We start from the raw sequence: 20640 nt of genomic DNA on the forward strand, positions 1-20640 counted from the left end.
AGTTGCTGAATGATAGACATTGAAAGAAAAAAAAGTTTCCTATTTTAGAAACTCTATAAAACATCAAACTTTTATACTTAGTAAACCCTAGAGATGGTGTCAAAGAGCTTTTTAGCAACATTTTGAGATGAGGATTAGATGGTATTGAATCTTATATTTAGTTGATGAAGGATGGAGATTGAAGAAATAGAAAGTTTATATCTTTAGAAACTTTATAAAACATCCATCTTTTAGACGTGGTAAATCCTCGAGATAGTGTTAATAAGCTTTTTGCCAAGTTTTGAGATCAGGACGAGATGGTATTGACTCATAGATTTACTTGATAAAGTAGGAAGATTGAAGAAATAGAAAGTTTCTTATTTTAGAAACTTTTCAAAACATCAATTTTTAGCCATAGGAGACCCTAGAGATAGTGTGAAGGAGCTTTTAGCCATGTTTTGAGGTGAGGATGAGATGGTATTGAAACTTAGATTTAGTTGATGAAGGACCACCTTTTATGGTATTGAAACCCTAGAGATGATGTCCACCAACTTCTACCACATTTTGGGTTGTGAATCAGAGGGTATTGAATCTTAGATTTAGCTGATGACGGATGGAGATTGACAAAACAGAAAGCTTGTTATTCTAGAAACTATATAAAACATCCATCTTTTGGACATAAGAAACCCTAGAGATGGTGTTAAGGAGTTTTTTGCCAAGTTTTAAGATTTTGATGAGAGGGTATTGAATCTTAGATTTAGTTGCTGAAGGATAGAGATTGAAGAAATAAAAAGTTTCTTATTTTAGAAACTTTATAAATATCAATCTTTTACTTTTTGTAAACCCTAGATATGGTGTCGAATTGCTTTTAGCTAAATTTTGAGATGAGGATTAGATGGTATTGAATCATAGATTTAGTTGATGAAGGATGGAGATTGAAAAATTACAAAGTTTCTTATTTTAGAAACTTTAAAAAACATCCATCTTTTAGACATAGAAAACCGTAGATGTGCTGTAAAGAAGCTTTTAGCCAAGTTTGTAGAAGAGGATGAGATGGTATTGAATCTTAGATTTAGTTGATAGAGGATATTGAATTAAAAAATTTAAAGTTTCTTATTTTAGAAACTCTAAAACATCCATCTTTTAGACATAAGAGACCCTGGAGATGATGTCAAAGAGCTTTTAGCCAAATTTTGGGATAATGATGAGATGGCTTTAAATCTTAGATTTAGTTGATGGAAGATGGAGCTTGAAAAAGTAGAACGTTTCTTGTTTTAGAAACTTTATAAAATATCCATCTTTTAGACGTAGGAAATCCTAGAGATGGTGTTAAGGAGCTTTCAGTCAAGTTTTGAGATAAGGATGTGATGGTATTGGATCTTGAATTTTGTTGATAAATGATGAAGATTGAAAAAAATAGAAAGTTTATATAACATCCATCGTTTAGACATAGCTGACCCTAGAGATGGTGTCAATGAGCTTTTAGCCAAGTTTTGGATCGATGATGAGATGGTATTGAATCTTAGATTTAGCTGATGAAGGATGGAGAGTGAAAAAATAGAAAGTTTCTTATTTAAGAAACTTTATAAAACATCCATCTCTTAGACATTGGAAACTCGAGAGATGGTGTCAAAGAGCTTTTAGCAAAGTTTTGAGATGAGAATGAGAGGGTATTGAATCTTAGATTTAGTTGCTGAATGATGGAGATTGAAAGAAAAAAAAGTTTCCTATTTTAGAAACTTTATAAAACATCAAAATTTTATACTTAGTAAACCCTAGAGATGGTGTAAAAGAGCTTTTTAGCAAAATTTTGATATGAGGATTAGATGGTATTGAATCTTATATTTAGTTAATGAAGGATGGAGATTGAAGAAATAGAAAGTTTATTATTTTAGAAACTTTATAAAACATCCATCTTTTAGACGTGGGAAATCCTCGAGATAGTATTAATAAGCTTTTTCCTAAGTTTTGAAATCAGGACAAGATGGTATTGAATCTTAGATTTAGTTGATAAAGTATGAAGATTGAAAAAAGTAGAAAGTTTCTTATTTTAGAAACTTTTCAAAATATCAATTTTTAGCCATAGGAGACCCTAGAGATGGTGTCAAGGAGCTTTTAGCCATGTTTTGAGGTGATGATGAGATGGTATTGAAACTTAAATTTAGTTGATGAAGGACCACCTTTTATAGTATTGAAACCCTAGAGATGATGCCAACCAACTTCTAGCCATGTTTTGGGTTGAGAATCAGAGGGTAATGAATCTTAGATTTAGCTGGTGAAGGATGGAGATTGAAAAATTAGAAAGCTTCTTATTCTAGAAACTTTATAAAACATCCATCTTTTGGACATAAGAAACCCTACAGATGGTGTTAAGGAGTTTTTTGCCAAGTTTTAAGATTTTGATGAGAGGGTATTGAATCTTAGATTTAGTTGCTGAAGGATAGAGATTGAAGAAATAAAAAGTTTCTTATTTTAGAAACTTTATAAATATCAATCTTTTACTTTTTGTAAACCCTAGATATGGTGTCGAATTGCTTTTAGCTAAATTTTGAGATGAGGATTAGATGGTATTGAATCATAGATTTAGTTGATGAAGGATGGATATTGAAAAATTACAAAGTTTCTTATTTTAGAAACTTTAAAAAACATCCATCTTTTAGACATAGAAAACCGTAGATGTGCTGTAAAGAAGCTTTTAGCCAAGTTTGTAGAAGAGGATGAGATGGTATTGAATCTTAGATTTAGTTGATAGAGGATATTGAATTAAAAAATTTAAAGTTTCTTATTTTAGAAACTCTAAAACATCCATCTTTTAGACATAAGAGACCCTAGAGATGATGTCAAAGAGCTTTTAGCCAAATTTTGGGATAATGATGAGATGGCTTTAAATCTTAGATTTAGTTGATGGAAGATGGAGCTTGAAAAAGTAGAACGTTTCTTGTTTTAGAAACTTTATAAAATATCCATCTTTTAGACGTAGGAAATCCTTGAGATGGTGTTAAGGAGCTTTCAGTCAAGTTTTGAGATAAGAATGTGATGGTATTGGATCTTGAATTTTGTTGATAAATGATGGAGATTGAAAAAAATAGAAAGTTTATATAACATCCATCGTTTAGACATAGGTGACCCTAGAGATGCTGTCAATGAGATTTTAGCCAAGTTTTGGATCGATGATGAGATGGTATTGAATCTTAGATTTAGCTGATGAAGGATGGAGAGTGAAAAAATAGAAAGTTTCTTATTTAAGAAACTTTATAAAACATCCATCTCTTAGACATTGGAAACTCGAGAGATGGTGTCAAGGAGCTTTTAGCAAATTTTTAGATGAGAATGAGAGGGTATTGAATCTTAGATTTAGTTGCTGAATGATGGAGATTGAAAGAAAAAAAAGTTTCCTATTTTAGAAACTTTATAAAACATCAAACTTTTATACTTAGTACACCCTAGAGATTGTGTAAAAAAGCTTTTTAGCAAAATTTTGATATGAGGATTAGATGGTATTGAATCTTATATTTAGTTAATGAAGGATGGAGATTGAAGAAATAGAAAGTTTATTGTTTTAGAAACTTTATAAAACATCCATCTTTTAGACGTGGGAAATCCTCGAGAGAGTATTAATAAGCTTTTTGCTTAGTTTTGAAATCAGGACGAGATGATATTAAATCTTAGATTTAGTTGATAAAGTATGAAGATTGAAGAAATAGAAAGTTTCTTATTTTAGAAACTTTTCAAAATATCAATTTTTAGCTGTAGGAGACCCTAGAGATGGTGTCAAGGAGCTTTTAGCCATGTTTTGAGGTGAGGTTGAGATGGTATTGAAACTTAGATTTAGTTGATGAAGGACCACCTTTTATGGTATTGAAACCCTAGAGATGATGCCAACCAACTTCTATCCATGTTTTGGGTTGAGAATCAGAGGGTAATGAATCTTAGATTTAGCTAGTGAAGGATGGAGATTGAAAAATTAGAAAGCTTCTTATTTTAAAAACTTTAGAAAATATCCATCTTTGGGACATAAGAAACCCTAGAGATGGTGTCAAGGATTATTTTGCTAAGTTTTAAGATTAGGATGAGAGGGTATTGAATCTTAGATTTAGTTGCTGAAGGATAGAGATTGAAGTAATAAAAAGTTTCTTATTTTAGAAACTTTATAAATATCAATTTTTTACTTTTTCTAAACCCTAGATATGGTGTCGAAGTGCTTTTAGCTAAGTTTTGATATGAGGATTAGATGGTTTTGAATCATAGATTTAGCTGATGAAGGATGGAGATTGAAAAATTAAGAAGTTTCTTATTTTAAAAACTTTATAAAACATCCATCTTTTAGACATAGAAAACCCTAGATGTGGTGTAAAGAAGCTTTTAGCCAAGTTTGTAGAAGAGGATTAGATGGTATTGAATCTTAGATTTAGTTGATAGGGGATATTGAATTAAAAAATAGACAGTTTCTTTTTTTAGAAACTCTAAAACATCCATCTTTTAGACATAAGAAACCCTGGAGATGGTGTCAAAGCGTTTTTAGCCAAGTTCTGGGATGATGATGCGATGGCTTTAAATCTTAGATTTAGTTGATGGAAGATGGAGATTGAAAAAGTAGAAAGTTTCTTGTTTTAGAAACTTTATAAAATATACATCTTTTAGACATAAGAAATCCTAGAGATGGTGTTAAGGAGCTTTCAATCAAGTTTTGAGATGAGGATGTGATGGTATTGGATCTTGGATTTTGTTGATAAAGGATGGAGATTGAAAATAATAGAAAGTTTATATAACATCCATTGTTTAGACATAGCTGACCCTAGAGATGATGTCAATGAGCTTTTACCCAAGTTTTGGATTGATGATGAGATGGTATTGAATCTTAGATTTAGCTAATGAAGGATGGAGATTGAAAAAATAGAAAGTTTCTTATTTTAGAAACTTTATAAAACATCCATCTTTTAGACATTGGAAACTCGAGAGATGGTGTCAAGGAGCTTTTAGCAAAGTTTTGGGATGAGAATGAGAGGGTACTGAATCTTAGATTTAGTTGCTGAATGATGGAGATTGAAAGAAAAAAAAGTTTCCTATTTTAGAAACTCTATAGAACATCAAACTTTTATACTTAGTAAATCTTAGAGATGGTGTCAAAGAGCTTTTTAGAAACATTTTGAGATAAGGATTAGATGGTATTGAATCTTATATTTAGTTGATGAAGGATTGAGATTGAAGAAATAGAAAGTTTATTATTTTAGAAACTTTACAAAACATCCATCTTTTAGACGTGGGAAATCCTCGAGATAGTGTTAATAAGCTTTTTGCCAAGTTTTGAGATCAGGACGAGATGGTATTAAATCTTAGATTTACTTGATAAAGTAAGAGCATTGAAAAAATAGAAAGTTTCTTATTTTAGAAACTTTTCAAAACATCAATTTTTAGCCATAGGAGGCCCTAGAGATGGGGTCAAGGAGCTTTTAGCCATGTTTTGAGGTGAGGATGAGATAGTATTGAAACTTAAATTTAGTTGATGAAGGACCACCTTTTATGGTATTGAAACCCCAGAGATGATGTTAACCAACTTCTAGCCACGTTTTGGTTTGAGAATCAAAGGGTATTGAATCTTAGATTTAGCTGATGAAGGATGGAGATTGAAAAAATAGAAAGCTTCTTATTCTAGAAACTTTATAAAACATCCGTCTTTTGGACATAAGAATTCCTAGAGATGGTGTCAAGGAGTTTTTTTCCAACTTTTAAGATTAGGATGAGAGGGTTTTGAATCTTAGATTTAGTTGCTGAAGGATAGAGATTCAAGAAATAAAAAGTTTCTTATTTTAGAAACTTTATAAATATCAATCTTTTACTTTTTGTAAACCCTAGATATGGTGTCGAAGTACTTTTAGCTAAGTGTTGAGATGAGGATTAGGAATAGAATCATAGATTTAGTTGATGAAGGATGGAGATTGAAAAATTACAAAGTTTCTTATTTTAGAAACTTTATAAAACATCCATCTTTTGGACATAGAAAACCCTAGATGTGGTGTAAAGAAGTTTTTAGCAAAGTTTGTAGAAGAGGATGAGATGGTATTGAATCTTAGATTTAGTTGATAGAGGGTTTTGAATTACAAAATAGAAAGTTTCTTATTTTATAAACTCTAAAACATTTATCTTTTAGACATAAGAGACCCTGAAGATGGTGTCAAAGTGCTTTTAGCTAAGTTTTGGGATGATGATGAGATGGTTTTAAATCTTAGATTTAGTTTATGGAAGATTGAGATTGAAAAAATAGAAAGTTTCTTGTTTTAGAAACTTTATAAAATATCCATCTTTTAGACATAAGAAATCCTAGAGATTGTGTTAAGGAGCTTTCAGTCAAGTTTTGAGATGAAGATGTGATGGTATTGAATCTGAAATTTGATTGATAAAGGATGGAGATTGAAAAAATAGAAAGTTTAAATAACATCCATCGTTTAGACGTAGCTAACCCTAGAGATGGTGTCATTGAGCTTTTAACCAAGTTTTGGATTGATGATGAGATGGTATTGAATCTTAGATTTAGCTGATGAAGGATGGAGATTGAAAAAATAGAAAGTTTCTTATTTTAGAAACTTTATAAAACATCCATCTTTTAGACATTGGAAACTCGAGAGATGGTGTCAAGGAGCTTTTAGCAAAGTTTTGGGATGAGAATGAGAGGGTACTGAATCTTAGATTTAGTTGCTGAATGATGGAGATTGAAAGAAAAAAAAGTTTCCTATTTTAGAAACTCTATAGAACATCAAACTTTTATACTTAGTAAACCTTAGAGATGGTGTCAAAGAGCTTTTTAGAAACATTTTGAGATAAGGATTAGATGGTATTGAATCTTATATTTAGTTGATGAAGGATTGAGATTGAAGAAATAGAAAGTTTATTATTTTAGAAACTTTATAAAACATCCATCTTTTAGACGTGGGAAATCCTCGAGATAGTGTTAATAAGCTTTTTGCCAAGTTTTAAAATCAGGACGAGATGGTATTATATCTTAGATTTACTTGATAAAGTAAGAGCATTGAAAAAATAGAAAGTTTCTTATTTTAGAAACTTTATAAAACATCAATTTTTAGCCATAGGAGGCCCAAGAGATGGGGTCAAGGAGCTTTTAGCCATGTTTTGAAGTAAGGATGAGATGGTACTGAAACTTAGATTTAGTTGATGAAGGACCACCTTTTATGGTATTGAAACCCTAGAGATGATGCCAACCAACTTCTAGCCACGTTTTGAGTTGAGAATCAGAGGGTATTGAATCTTAGATTTAGCTGATGAAGGATGGAGAATGAAAAAATAGAAAGCTTCTTATTTTAGAAACTTTAGAAAATATCCATCTTTGGGACATAAGAAACCCTAGAGATGGTGTCAAGGAGTTTTTTGCTAAGTTTTAAGATTAGGATGAGAGGGTATTGAATCTTAGATTTAGTTGCTGAAGAATAGAGATTGAAGTAATAAAAAGTTTCTTATTTTAGAAACTTTATAAATATCAATTTTTTACTTTTTGTAAACCCCAGATATGGTGTCGAAGTGCTTTTACCTAAGTTTTGATATAAGGATTAGATAGTATTGAATCATAGATTTAGTTGATGAAGAATGGAGATTGAAAAATTAAGAAGTTTCTTATTTTAGAAACTTTATAAAACATCCATCTTTTAGACATAGAAAACCCTAGATGTGGTGTAAAGAAGCTTTTAGCCAAGTTTGTAGAAGAGGATTAGATGGTATTGGATCTTAGATTTAGTTGATTGAGGATATTGAATTAAAAAATACACAGTTCATTTTTTAGAAACTCTAAAACATCAATCTTTTAGACATAAGAGACCCTGGAGATGGTGTCAAAGCGTTTTTAGCCAAGTTCTGGGATGATGATGAGATGGCTTTAAATCTTAGATTTAGTTGATGGAAGATGGAGATTGAAAAAGTAGAAAGTTTCTTGTTTTAGAAACTTTATAAAATATCCATCTTTTAGACATAAGAAATCCTAGAGCTGGTGTTAAGGAGCTTTCAATCAAGTTTTGAGATGAGGATGTGATGGTATTGGATCTTGGATTTTGTTGATAAAGGATGGAGATTGAAAATAATAGAAAGTTTATAAAACATCCATTGTTTAGACATAGCTGACCCTAGAGATGATGTCAATGAGCTTTTACCCAAGTTTTGGATTGATGATGAGATGGTATTGAATCTTAGATTTAGCTAATGAAGGATGGAGATTGAAAAAATAGAAAGTTTCTTATTTTAGAAACTTTATAAAACATCCATCTTTTAGACATTGGAAACTCGAGAGATGGTGTCAAGGAGCTTTTAGCAAAGTTTTGGGATGAGAATGAGAGGGTACTGAATCTTAGATTTAGTTGCTGAATGATAGACATTGAAAGAAAAAAAAGTTTCCTATTTTAGAAACTCTATAAAACATCAAACTTTTATACTTAGTAAACCCTAGAGATGGTGTCAAAGAGCTTTTTAGCAACATTTTGAGATGAGGATTAGATGGTATTGAATCTTATATTTAGTTGATGAAGGATGGAGATTGAAGAAATAGAAAGTTTATATCTTTAGAAACTTTATAAAACATCCATCTTTTAGACGTGGTAAATCCTCGAGATAGTGTTAATAAGCTTTTTGCCAAGTTTTGAGATCAGGACGAGATGGTATTGACTCATAGATTTACTTGATAAAGTAGGAAGATTGAAGAAATAGAAAGTTTCTTATTTTAGAAACTTTTCAAAACATCAATTTTTAGCCATAGGAGACCCTAGAGATAGTGTGAAGGAGCTTTTAGCCATGTTTTGAGGTGAGGATGAGATGGTATTGAAACTTAGATTTAGTTGATGAAGGACCACCTTTTATGGTATTGAAACCCTAGAGATGATGTCCACCAACTTCTACCACATTTTGGGTTGTGAATCAGAGGGTATTGAATCTTAGATTTAGCTGATGACGGATGGAGATTGACAAAACAGAAAGCTTGTTATTCTAGAAACTATATAAAACATCCATCTTTTGGACATAAGAAACCCTAGAGATGGTGTTAAGGAGTTTTTTGCCAAGTTTTAAGATTTTGATGAGAGGGTATTGAATCTTAGATTTAGTTGCTGAAGGATAGAGATTGAAGAAATAAAAAGTTTCTTATTTTAGAAACTTTATAAATATCAATCTTTTACTTTTTGTAAACCCTAGATATGGTGTCGAATTGCTTTTAGCTAAATTTTGAGATGAGGATTAGATGGTATTGAATCATAGATTTAGTTGATGAAGGATGGAGATTGAAAAATTACAAAGTTTCTTATTTTAGAAACTTTAAAAAACATCCATCTTTTAGACATAGAAAACCGTAGATGTGCTGTAAAGAAGCTTTTAGCCAAGTTTGTAGAAGAGGATGAGATGGTATTGAATCTTAGATTTAGTTGATAGAGGATATTGAATTAAAAAATTTAAAGTTTCTTATTTTAGAAACTCTAAAACATCCATCTTTTAGACATAAGAGACCCTGGAGATGATGTCAAAGAGCTTTTAGCCAAATTTTGGGATAATGATGAGATGGCTTTAAATCTTAGATTTAGTTGATGGAAGATGGAGCTTGAAAAAGTAGAACGTTTCTTGTTTTAGAAACTTTATAAAATATCCATCTTTTAGACGTAGGAAATCCTAGAGATGGTGTTAAGGAGCTTTCAGTCAAGTTTTGAGATAAGGATGTGATGGTATTGGATCTTGAATTTTGTTGATAAATGATGAAGATTGAAAAAAATAGAAAGTTTATATAACATCCATCGTTTAGACATAGCTGACCCTAGAGATGGTGTCAATGAGCTTTTAGCCAAGTTTTGGATCGATGATGAGATGGTATTGAATCTTAGATTTAGCTGATGAAGGATGGAGAGTGAAAAAATAGAAAGTTTCTTATTTAAGAAACTTTATAAAACATCCATCTCTTAGACATTGGAAACTCGAGAGATGGTGTCAAGAAGCTTTTAGCAAAGTTTTGAGATGAGAATGAGAGGGTATTGAATCTTAGATTTAGTTGCTGAATGATGGAGATTGAAAGAAAAAAAAGTTTCCTATTTTAGAAACTGTATAAAACATCAAAATTTTATACTTAGTAAACCCTAGAGATGGTGTAAAAGAGCTTTTTAGCAAAATTTTGATATGAGGATTAGATGGTATTGAATCTTATATTTAGTTAATGAAGGATGGAGATTGAAGAAATAGAAAGTTTATTATTTTAGAAACTTTATAAAACATCCATCTTTTAGACGTGGGAAATCCTCGAGATAGTATTAATAAGCTTTTTCCTAAGTTTTGAAATCAGGACAAGATGGTATTGAATCTTAGATATAGTTGATAAAGTATGAAGATTGAAAAAAGTAGAAAGTTTCTTATTTTAAAAACTTTTCAAAATATCAATTTTTAGCCATAGGAGACCCTAGAGATGGTGTCAAGGAGCTTTTAGCCATGTTTTGAGGTGAGGATGAGATGGTATTGAAACTTAGATTTAGTTGATGAAGGACCACCTTTTATAGTATTGAAACCCTAGAGATGATGCCAACCAACTTCTAGCCATGTTTTGGGTTGAGAATTAGAGGGTAATGAATCTTAGATTTAGCTGGTGAAGGATGGAGATTGAAAAATTAGAAAGCTTCTTATTTTAGAAACTTTAGAAAATATCCATCTTTGGGACATAAGAAACCCTAGAGATGGTGTCAAGGAGTATTTTGCTAAGTTTTAAGATTAGGATGAGAGGGTATTGAATCTTAGATTTAGTTGCTGAAGGATAGAGATTGAAGTAATAAAAAGTTTCTTATTTTAGAAACTTTATAAATATCAATTTTTTACTTTTTGTAAACCCTAGATATGGTGTCGAAGTGCTTTTAGCTAAGTTTTGATATGAGGATTAGATGGTTTTGAATCATAGATTTAGTTGATGAAGGATGGAGATTGAAAAATTAAGTAGTTTGTTATTTTAGAAACTTTATAAAACATCCATCTTTTAGACATAGAAAACCCTAGATGTGGTGTAAAGAAGCTTTTAGTCAAGTTTGTAGAAGAGGATTAGATGGTATTCAATCTTAGATTTAGTTGATAGAGGATATTGAATTAAAAAATAGACAGTTTCTTTTTTTAGAAACTCTAAAACATCCATCTTTTAGACATAAGAGACCTTGGAGATGGTGTCAAAGCGTTTTTAGCCAAGTTCTGGGATGATGATGAGATGGCTTTAAATCTTAGATTTAGTTGATGGAAGATGGAGATTGACAAAGTAGAAAGTTTCTTGTTTTAGAAACTTTATAAAATATCCATCTTTTAGACATAAGAAATCCTAGAGATGGTGTTAAGGAGCTTTCAATCAAGTTTTGAGATGAGGATGTGATGGTATTGGATCTTGAATTTTGTTGATAAAGGATGGAGATTGAAAATAATAGAAAGTTTATATAACATCCATTGTTTAGACATAGATGACCCTAGAGATGATGTCAATGAGCTTTTACCCAAGTTTTGGATTGATGATGAGATGGTATTGAATCTTAGATTTAGCTAATGAAGGATGGAGATTGAAAAAATAGAAAGTTTCTTATTTTAGAAACTTTATAAAACATCCATCTTTTAGACATTGGAAACTCGAGAGATGGTGTCAAGGAGCTTTTAGCAAAGTTTTGGGATGAGAATGAGAGGGTACTGAATCTTAGATTTAGTTGCTGAATGATGGAGATTGAAAGAAAAAAAGTTTCCTATTTTAGAAACTCTATAAAACATCAAACTTTTATACTTTGTAAACCCTAGAGATTGTGTCAAAGAACCTTTTAGAAACATTTTGAGATAAGGATTAGATGGTATTGAATCTTATATTTAGTTGATAAAGGATGGAGATTGAAGAAATAGAAAGTTTATTATTTTAAAAACTTTATAAAACATCCATCTTTTAGACGTGGGAAATCCTCGAGATAATGTTAATAAGCTTTTTGCTAAGTTTTGAGATCAGGACGAGATGGTATGAAATCTTAGATTTACTTGATAAAGTAAGAGCATTGAAAAAATAGAAAGTTTCTTATTTTAGAAACTTTTCAAAATATCAATTTTTAGCCATAGGAGGCCCTAGAGATGGGGTGAAGGAGCTTTTAGCCATGTTTTGAGGTGAGGATGAGATGGTATTGAAACTTAGATTTAGTTGATGAAGGACCACCTTTTATGGTATTTAAACCCTAGAGATGATGTCAACCAACTTCTAGCCACGTTTTGGGTCGAGAATCAGAGGGTATTGAATCTTAGATTTAGCTGATGAAGGATGGAGATTGAAAAAATAGAAAGCTTCTTATTCTAGAAACTTTATAAAACATCCGTCTTTTGGACATAAGAATTCCTAGAGATGGTGTCAAGGAGTTTTTTTCCAAGTTTTAAGATTAGGATGAGAGGGTATTGAATCTTAGATTTAGTTGCTGAAGGATAGAGATTGAAGAAATAAAAACTTTTTAAATATCAATCTTTTACTTTTTGTAAACCCTAGATATGATGTCGAAGTGCTTTTAGCTAAGTTTTGAGATGAGGATTTGGTGGTATTGAATCATAGATTTAGTTGATGAAGGATGGAGATTGAAAAATTACAAAGTTTCTTATTTTAGAAACTTTATAAAACATCCATCTTTTGGACATAGAAAACCCTAGAGGTGGTGTAAAGAAGCTTTTAGCCAAGTTTGTAGAAGAGGATGAGATGGTATTGAATCTTAGATTTAGTTGATAGAGGGTATTGAATTACAAAATAGAAAGTTTCTTATTTTATAAACTCTAAAACATCATCTTTTAGACATAAGAGACCCTGAAGATGGTGTCAAAGTGCTTTTAGCCAAGTTTTGGGATGTTGATGAGATGGTTTTAAATCTTAGATTTAGTTTATGGAAGATGGAGATTCAAAAAATAGAAAGTTTCTTGTTTTAGAAACTTTATAAAATATCCATCTTTTAGACATAAGTAATCCTAGAGATTGTGTTAAGGAGCTTTCAGTCAAGTTTTGAGATGGAGATGTGATGGTATTGGATCTTGGATTTTGTTGATAAATGATGGAGATTGAAAAAATAGAAAGTTTAAATAACATCCATCGTTTAGACATAGCTGACCCTAGAGATGGTGTTATTGAGCTTTTAGCCAAGTTTTGGATTGATGATGAGATGGTATTGAATCTTAGATTTACCTGATGAAGGATGGAGATTGAAAAAATAGAAAGTTTCTTATTTTAGAAACTTTATAAAACATCAATCTTTGAGACATTGGAAACTCGAGAGATGGTGATAAGGAGCTTTTAGCAAAGTTTTGAGATGAGAATGAGAGGGTACTGAATCCTAGATTTAGTTGCTGAATGATGGAGATTGAAATAAAAAAAAAGTTTCATATTTTAGAAACTTTATAAAACATCAAACTTTTATACTTAGTAAACCTTAGGGATGGTGCCAAAGAGCTTTTTAGCAACATTTTCAGATGAGGATTACATGGTATTGAATCTAAGATTTAGTTGATGAAGGATGGAGATTGAAGAAATAGAAAGTGTATTATTTTAGAAACTTTATAAAACATCCATCTTTTAGACGTGAGAAATCCTCGAGATAGTGTTAATAAGCTTTGTGTCAAGTTTTGAGATCAGGACGAGATGGTATTGAATCTTAGATTTAGTTGATAAAGTAAGAAGATTGAAAAAATAGAAAGTTTCTTATTTTAGAACCTTTTCAAAATATTAATTTTTAGCCATAGGAGACCCTAGAGATGGTGTCAATGAGCTTTTAGCCATGTTTTGAGGTAAGGATGAGATGGTATTGAAACTTAGATTTAGTTGATGAAGTACCACCTTTTATGGTATTGAAACCCTAGAGATGATGCCAACCAACTTCTAGCCACGTTTTGGGTTGAGAATCAGAGGGTATTGAATCTTTGATTTAGCTGATGAAGGATGGAGATTGAAAAAATTGAAAGCTTCTTAATTTAGAAACTTTAGAAAACATCCATCTTTTGGACATAAGAAACCCTAGAGATGGTGTTAAGGAGTTTTTTGCCAAGTTTTAAATTAGGATGAGAGGGTATTGAATCTTAGATTTAGTTGCTGAAGGATAGAGATTGAAGAAATAAAAAGTTTCTTATTTTATAAACTTTATAAATATCAATCGTTTACTTTTTGTAAACCCTAGATATGGTGTCGAAGTTGTTTTAGCTAAGTTTTGAGATTAGGATTAGATGGTATTGAATCATAGATTTAGTTGATGAAGGATGGAGATTAAAAAATTACAAAGTTTCTTATTTTAGAAACTTTATAAAAACATCCATCTTTTAGACATAGAAAACCCTAGATGTGGTGTAAAGAAGCTTTTAGCCAAGTTTGTAGAAGAGGATGAGATGGTATTGAATCTTAGATTTAGTTGATAGGGGATATTGAATTAAGAAATAGAAAGTTTCTTATTTTAGAAACTCTAAAACATCCATCTTTTAGACGTTAGAGACCCTGGAGATGGTGTCAAAGAGGTTTTAGCCAAGTTTTGGGATGATGATGAGATGGCTTTAAATCTTAGATTTAGTTGAAGGAAGATGGAGATTGAAAAAGTAGAAAGTTTCTTGTTTTAGAAACTTTATAAAATATCCATCTTTTAGACATAGGAAATCCTGGAGATGGTGTTAAGGAACTTTCAGTCAAGTTTTGAGATGAGGATGTGATGGTATTGGATCTTGGATTTTGTTGATAAAGGATGGAGATTGAAAAAAATAGAAAGTTTAAATAACATCCATCGTTTAGATATTGCTGACCCTAGAGATTGTGTCAATGAGCTTTTAGCCAAGTTTTGGATTGATGATGAGATGGTATTGAATCTTAGATTTAGATGATGAAGGATGGAGATTGAAAAAATAGAAAGTTTCTTATTTTAGAAACTTTATTAAACATCCATCTTTTAGAAATTGGAAACTCGAGAGATGGTGTCAATGAGCTTTTAGCAAAGTTTTGAGATGAGAATGAGAGGGTACTGAATCTTAGATTTAGTTGCTGAATGATGGAGATTGAAATAAAAAAATGTTTCCTATTTTAGAAACTTTATAAAACATCAGACTTTTATACTTAGTAAACCCTAAGGATGGTGCCAAAGAGCTTTTTAGCAACAATTTGAGATGAGGATTAGATGGTATTGAATCTAAGATTTAGTTGATGAAGGATGGAGATTGAAGAAATAGAAAGTTTATTATTTTAGAAACTTTATAAAACATCCATCTTTTAGACGTGGGAAATCCTCGAGATAGTGTTAATAAGCTTTTTGCCAAATACCCTCTCATTCTAATCTCCAAGAAAAAATTAAAGATTTCTAGTGAGAGGAAACTCTGAGATTTCTAGTGAGAGAAACTTCCTCTTCGAGGAGGTCATCTTCTTCCTCCGGCCTTCCAAGTGGATGCCAAGGTCCCAAACCCTTCTCTTTCCTTCCTCCCTCCTGGGGAGCTAATTTCTTTTTAATTTTTTCCGGTTTTTTGGGTGGTTTGGAGGGTTTCCAGGCCATGGAGATTCCTCCTGACCCAGGCAAAGGCCCTTTCTGGGTAAGTTCAAAACCTGCTGGTTATTGCACCCCTCGTTCATCCCATGGATCTGTGCCTCAAACAGCTCGTGAGCTTGAGGCAATCTATCATTTCGATGGGCTCTCTTCTATGGTTGAACCCCAGCTATCACCTCTCTTCGAACCAGGTAAGAGCTCCCCCTCTTCCCATGGAAATGAGTCTCCAGCAGATAGTGAGCTGGAGGATACCCATGAGTTTGAAACGCTCCCCATCCATGTTGAACCAAAGGATTCTTCTCTCTCTGTAAAAGGTGTAAACTCTGCCCAGCGTATTGCATACCTAAAGAACTTGTTTCCTCTTGGTGATCCCTCTGGAAATGAACATGATCCCTCAACTCACTTCAAGCGAGGTACTCGAATGCACAAAAGGTTCACAAAAAACCCAACTCAGTCTTCTATCTCTCTTAAAAAATCAAAGAAGTCGTCTGGACTATCTTCCAAAACCCCTCCTCCTCGAAAATTCCATATCCCTCAAGCCATCCATTGTGCTCCACCCCCATCCACCCTTAACAACTTTCTACCTTTGGCATGGCAAAATGGAGAAGATGAGAGTGATGGAGAGAAACCTTCCTTATTTGGCAGCTCCTCCTTTGATCCAGAAAACCAGGGAACAAACCACCACTTTCAGGGAAAGGGGCTTTGTCCAGCAGTCTGTTCTGTGACCCCTGTCAGTCAACACCTACCCTCTGCTGTCTCCTCTGTCCCAATCTTATCTGTCCCCAGTCCTTTAACCCCAGGTCACAGCCCTATCCTCAACCAAAAGCTAATTGCAGCTGCTAAAGTGGAGAAAATCAACCATGGCCCACTTTTCTCCAGCTCTTTCCCTTATACCCCTGGGAATTATTCCCGCCCACTAGACATTTCAAACCAAAACAGCCCCCCTTTCAGCGCCCATTCCCATGAGACCACTAGATCCCATCTTTCCCTCCCACCCAAAATTTCAAATACTTCAAATTCTGTTGATACAGGCCCAAATCTAGAGAAAGACGCTACTACAATCCAGGGATCACCTGGCCCTTGGAGATCCCTCTTTGAAAAGCCGTCAACCAAGGGGCTTTCAAAACTTGAGTTTGTGAACCCTGTTTTGGCTGATTCGGGGAAGAAGAGGATCTCTTTCGAAAAAGAGGAGCTAGAAGAGACTGGATGTAAATGGAGAACTTCTTTGGTGGGCTATTTTATTGGGAGGAGACCCTATTTCATGAACCTAAGAGAAAACCTCTCGAGAAAGTGGACACTTAAGGGGGACTTGCAGATTTTTTCTCTTAATAATGGATTTTACTTATTTCAGTTCACTTGTTTGGAAGATTGTGACTCAGTGCTGGAATCAGGGGAGCACTCCTATGCTGGGAGACCTTGGATTCTAAGAAAGTGGAAACCTGGGACACCCCTTGAGAAACTAAACCTGACCTCAATCCCTGTGTGGGTTCGCTTTCCAGGCTTGCCTCTCGAGTTCTGGAGTGCTAAAGGATTAAGTAAAATTGCTAGTTTCATTGGGAATCCTCTGTACATGGACTCAAGGACTGCTGAAGAAACAAGGCTCAGTTATGCTCGTATGTGTGTGGAAGTGGACGCAGGGGCCGAATTTCCCGATACCATACCCATACATACCCCCTATGGGATTCACCTCCAAAGTGTGCAATATGACTGGAAACCATCAGCATGCACAACCTGCCTAAATTTCAGCCATACCTCTGAGGCATGCCCCAAGAATGTTCAGCTAACCCAGCAAAATTATAAACAGGAATGGAGGCCAGTTAAACCCCCTTCAAAGAACCCCCAACAAGAAGCCACTCAAGATGGGGATGGGGAGGAAAGGTCTGAGCAAAACATCCTCACAAAACCCCCCCAAGTTGTTAAGCAGAGTAGTAAACAACATGGCATCAGCTCTCGGGTGGCAGAGAAAGCAATTTAGATCCAAAATAGCTTTGAAGCCCTGGCTGAAGATGAAGGACATGAATTTCAAGTGGTGGATGTAAGTCAGGATCGGGTTGAGCAAAATGAACTAAGCAAGGGCTCATCTCCTGGTCAATCGCTCCTCCGTAGCCCCGGCCTTACGGTGCAGAACAGCTACATGGCTCTCAAGATTCTTAATGATACAGCTCTTGATAAATGTAATGCCAAGGTTACAGGTCAAAACCAGGAGATACAGGACCTGAATGGCACTGCTAGCTCCCTAACTCAGGAATGCAAATTGTCTCCATCAGGTAGGCCCACCAACATCACCACAACCTGTCCTGATGGTAGTTATGGGAGCATGGAATGTTAGGGGCCTATGCTCCGAAACTAAAAGGGGGAAATAAAGAGATTTATTCAAGAGAACAACCTCTCCCTTATTTGCCTAACGGAAACCAAACCAAAGCAAAGAAAGATGATCTGCAGCAGATCACTTCCGCAATATGTGAAAATTGGGAGTCCCAAACAAATTATGATTTTTGTGTCAAAGGCAGAATCTGGGTCCTTTGGGACCCAAAGATGGTACAATTCCAAGTCCTCTATAAGACTTCCCAAATAATACATGGGGAATGTCACGCCATTCTAGCTGGCCAATCAATAACGATTTCTGCTATCTATGCCTCAACTGATGCTATTGAACGCAGGCACCTCTGGTCTTCTTTAGTGGGGATTACTTCTGCGATTCAGCAGCCTTGGATTGCTTTGGGGGATTTTAATATCACTAGATTCGCTGATGAAAGATGGGGAGGAGCTGATCCTAATCTCTCAGACATGAATGATTTTAATGATTGTATTGAGGACTGCTCCCTTTTAGACTTGAGATCAGTTGGTCAAATCCTTTCTTGGAATAACAGATCTTGTACTGGTAACCTTAAACTTCGTAGACTTGACAGAGCTTTAGTAAATGAGGAATGGCTGCAAGTATTTCCCACCTCTTATGTTCAATACAAGAATCCTGGCTTGTCCGATCACTCCCCTATCATTGTCCTCACTTCTCCTGTGCATAATACAGGCGGGAAACCTTTCAAATTTCATAATATGTGGCTATCTGACACTTCCCTCTATGAGGTTGTTGAAAGAGCTTGGAACTCAAAGATCCGTGGGAACCCTATTTTCATAATTTTCAAGAAACTCCAAGGGACCAAGAGAGCTATAAAAGATTGGAATCGAAATAGTTTCGGGAGGGTGGACATCCTAGCACCTCAAATCAGGAAAACCTTGGATGAGATCCAAACAAAGGTCGCGGTAGATCCGAGGAACAGTTGCCTCAGAGATGAGGAAAAAGCCATTCGGTTGAAGTTCATCCCGATAGCCAAGCAGGAGGAGAGCTTGTTTCATCAAAAATCCCGCGTCAACTGGTTAAATCTTGGTGACTCAAATACCGAGTTTTTTCACTCTGCCATGTCCATGCGAAGAAATCAGAATCAGATTCAGGCGATTGAAAACCAGAACGGAGAGCTCTGTACTGAACCCCAAGGAATTGCTGACATTCTGGTAAATCATTTTTCTTGCCTGCTTAACCACAATATCTCTATGATTGGAGATCTTCCCGAACCACAGTACAAGCTGTCCTCTGATGAGGCCCATGATCTCGTTAAGCCTTTCGGGGCTGAGGAGATAAAAGTGGTGGTGTTCAACTGTGATGGGAATTGAGCCCCCGGACCTGATGGTTTTAATGGGGCTTTCTTTAAGCAATTCTGGTATTTAATTGGGGGAGAGGTTACTAAAGCTATCCAGTATTTCTTTCGATCTGGCAATCTTCTTCCGGCTTTCAATACCACCTTTATAGCTCTGATCCCCAAATGTAGTGGAGCCTCCTCCCCAAACCAATTCAGGCCCATCTCCTTGTGCGACTTCTTCTATAAAATCATAACCAAGCTTATGGCCTATAGACTTAGTAAAATTATGAACCAGATTGTCAGCCCTCACCAGTCTGCCTTCATCAAGGATCGGTTAATCCAAGATAATGTTCTCCTCACTCATGATCTATGTCACAACTTCCACAAGCTCTCCAACACTAAAGCCCTGTGTATCAAGCTTGACCTGAAAAAAGCTTATGATTATGTTATCCATGGAGCTCTCCTTGGTTTCATGAGCAAGATTGGGTTCCCTCCTATGTGGTGCACCTGGATTTCTAAGTGCATTGCCTCAGCATCCTTCTCCGTTCTTCTCAATGGATCCCCGAAGGGATTCTTTCAGTCTACAAATGGGCTAAGACAAGGGGACCCCCTGTCCCCGCTGCTATTCTGCCTCGTAATGGAAATCTTCTCCTGCATGCTGAATACGGCTCATGTCATGGGTAAAATTAAAACGCCTTTTTCCAAAGGAAATCTCCATATTAACCATGTCATGTATGCTGATGATGTGATGATTTTTATCACCCCAGACATCGAATCTATTGCAGGTATAAAAGATTGTCTCCATTCCTTCCAACTCATTTCAGGTCTTGCTGTCAATATTCAGAAAAGTGAAGTGTTCCTATCTGGAGTTCCTGACCACCTAAAGGCTCAGATCTGCACCTCCCTCTGCATTAATGCTGGAACGCTCCCAATTAAATACCCGGGGCTCCCCCTGATAACTAAGAGGCTGTCCAGCCAGGATTGTCAACCTCTGCTTACCAAAATTCGTCGTAGATTGGGCATGTGGAATAACAAAAAGCTTTCCAGGGCTGGGAGAATGGAACTGATCAAATCTGTCCTCAACTCCTTCCAGATATATTGGTCTGCCACCTACAACATTCCCATGGAAATTTTGCTCGAGATTGAGAAAATATTTCGGAACTTCCTTTGGGGGGGAACTGACCATCAGAAAAAGTACCATCCAATTGCTTGGGAATCGGTATGTAGACCTAAAACAGAAGGTGGTGTGGGCATTCACAGAGTAGTTGACATCAACAAAGCCTCCCAGATGAAATTCCTCTGGCACATTGTTGATAACAGGAGATCCCTGTGGGTTCGATGGTTTAAAGTCAAATATTTAAAGAAAAGTAACTTCTGGAATAGACCAATGCCGCCCAATCCGCCCTGGGGGGTGAGAAGTATATTTAACTGCAGAGACTTGGCAAAGCCTCATCTGTGCTACTGTGTGGGAAAAGGCAGAGACATAGACTTCTGGACCGAACCTTGGCATCCGGATGGGC

General features: G+C 34.7%; 1 protein-coding gene across 1 annotated transcript; it reads left to right on the forward strand.

The window, feature by feature from the left end:
- Positions 1–17619: 17619 nt before the first annotated feature.
- Positions 17620–19154, forward strand: LOC143861417 (uncharacterized). Its single transcript, XM_077372345.1, has 2 exons — positions 17620–17752; positions 17815–19154. The coding sequence occupies exons 1-2, from the start codon at positions 17620–17622 to the stop codon at positions 19152–19154; spliced, it is 1473 nt and encodes a 490-aa protein (XP_077228460.1).
- Positions 19155–20640: the final 1486 nt, after the last annotated feature.

The sequence above is a fragment of the Tasmannia lanceolata genome, unplaced genomic scaffold (genome assembly GCF_043159265.1).
Source record: "Tasmannia lanceolata isolate RefF3 unplaced genomic scaffold, GAP_Taslan_0.1 ptg000037l, whole genome shotgun sequence".
NCBI lineage: Eukaryota > Viridiplantae > Streptophyta > Magnoliopsida > Canellales > Winteraceae > Tasmannia > Tasmannia lanceolata.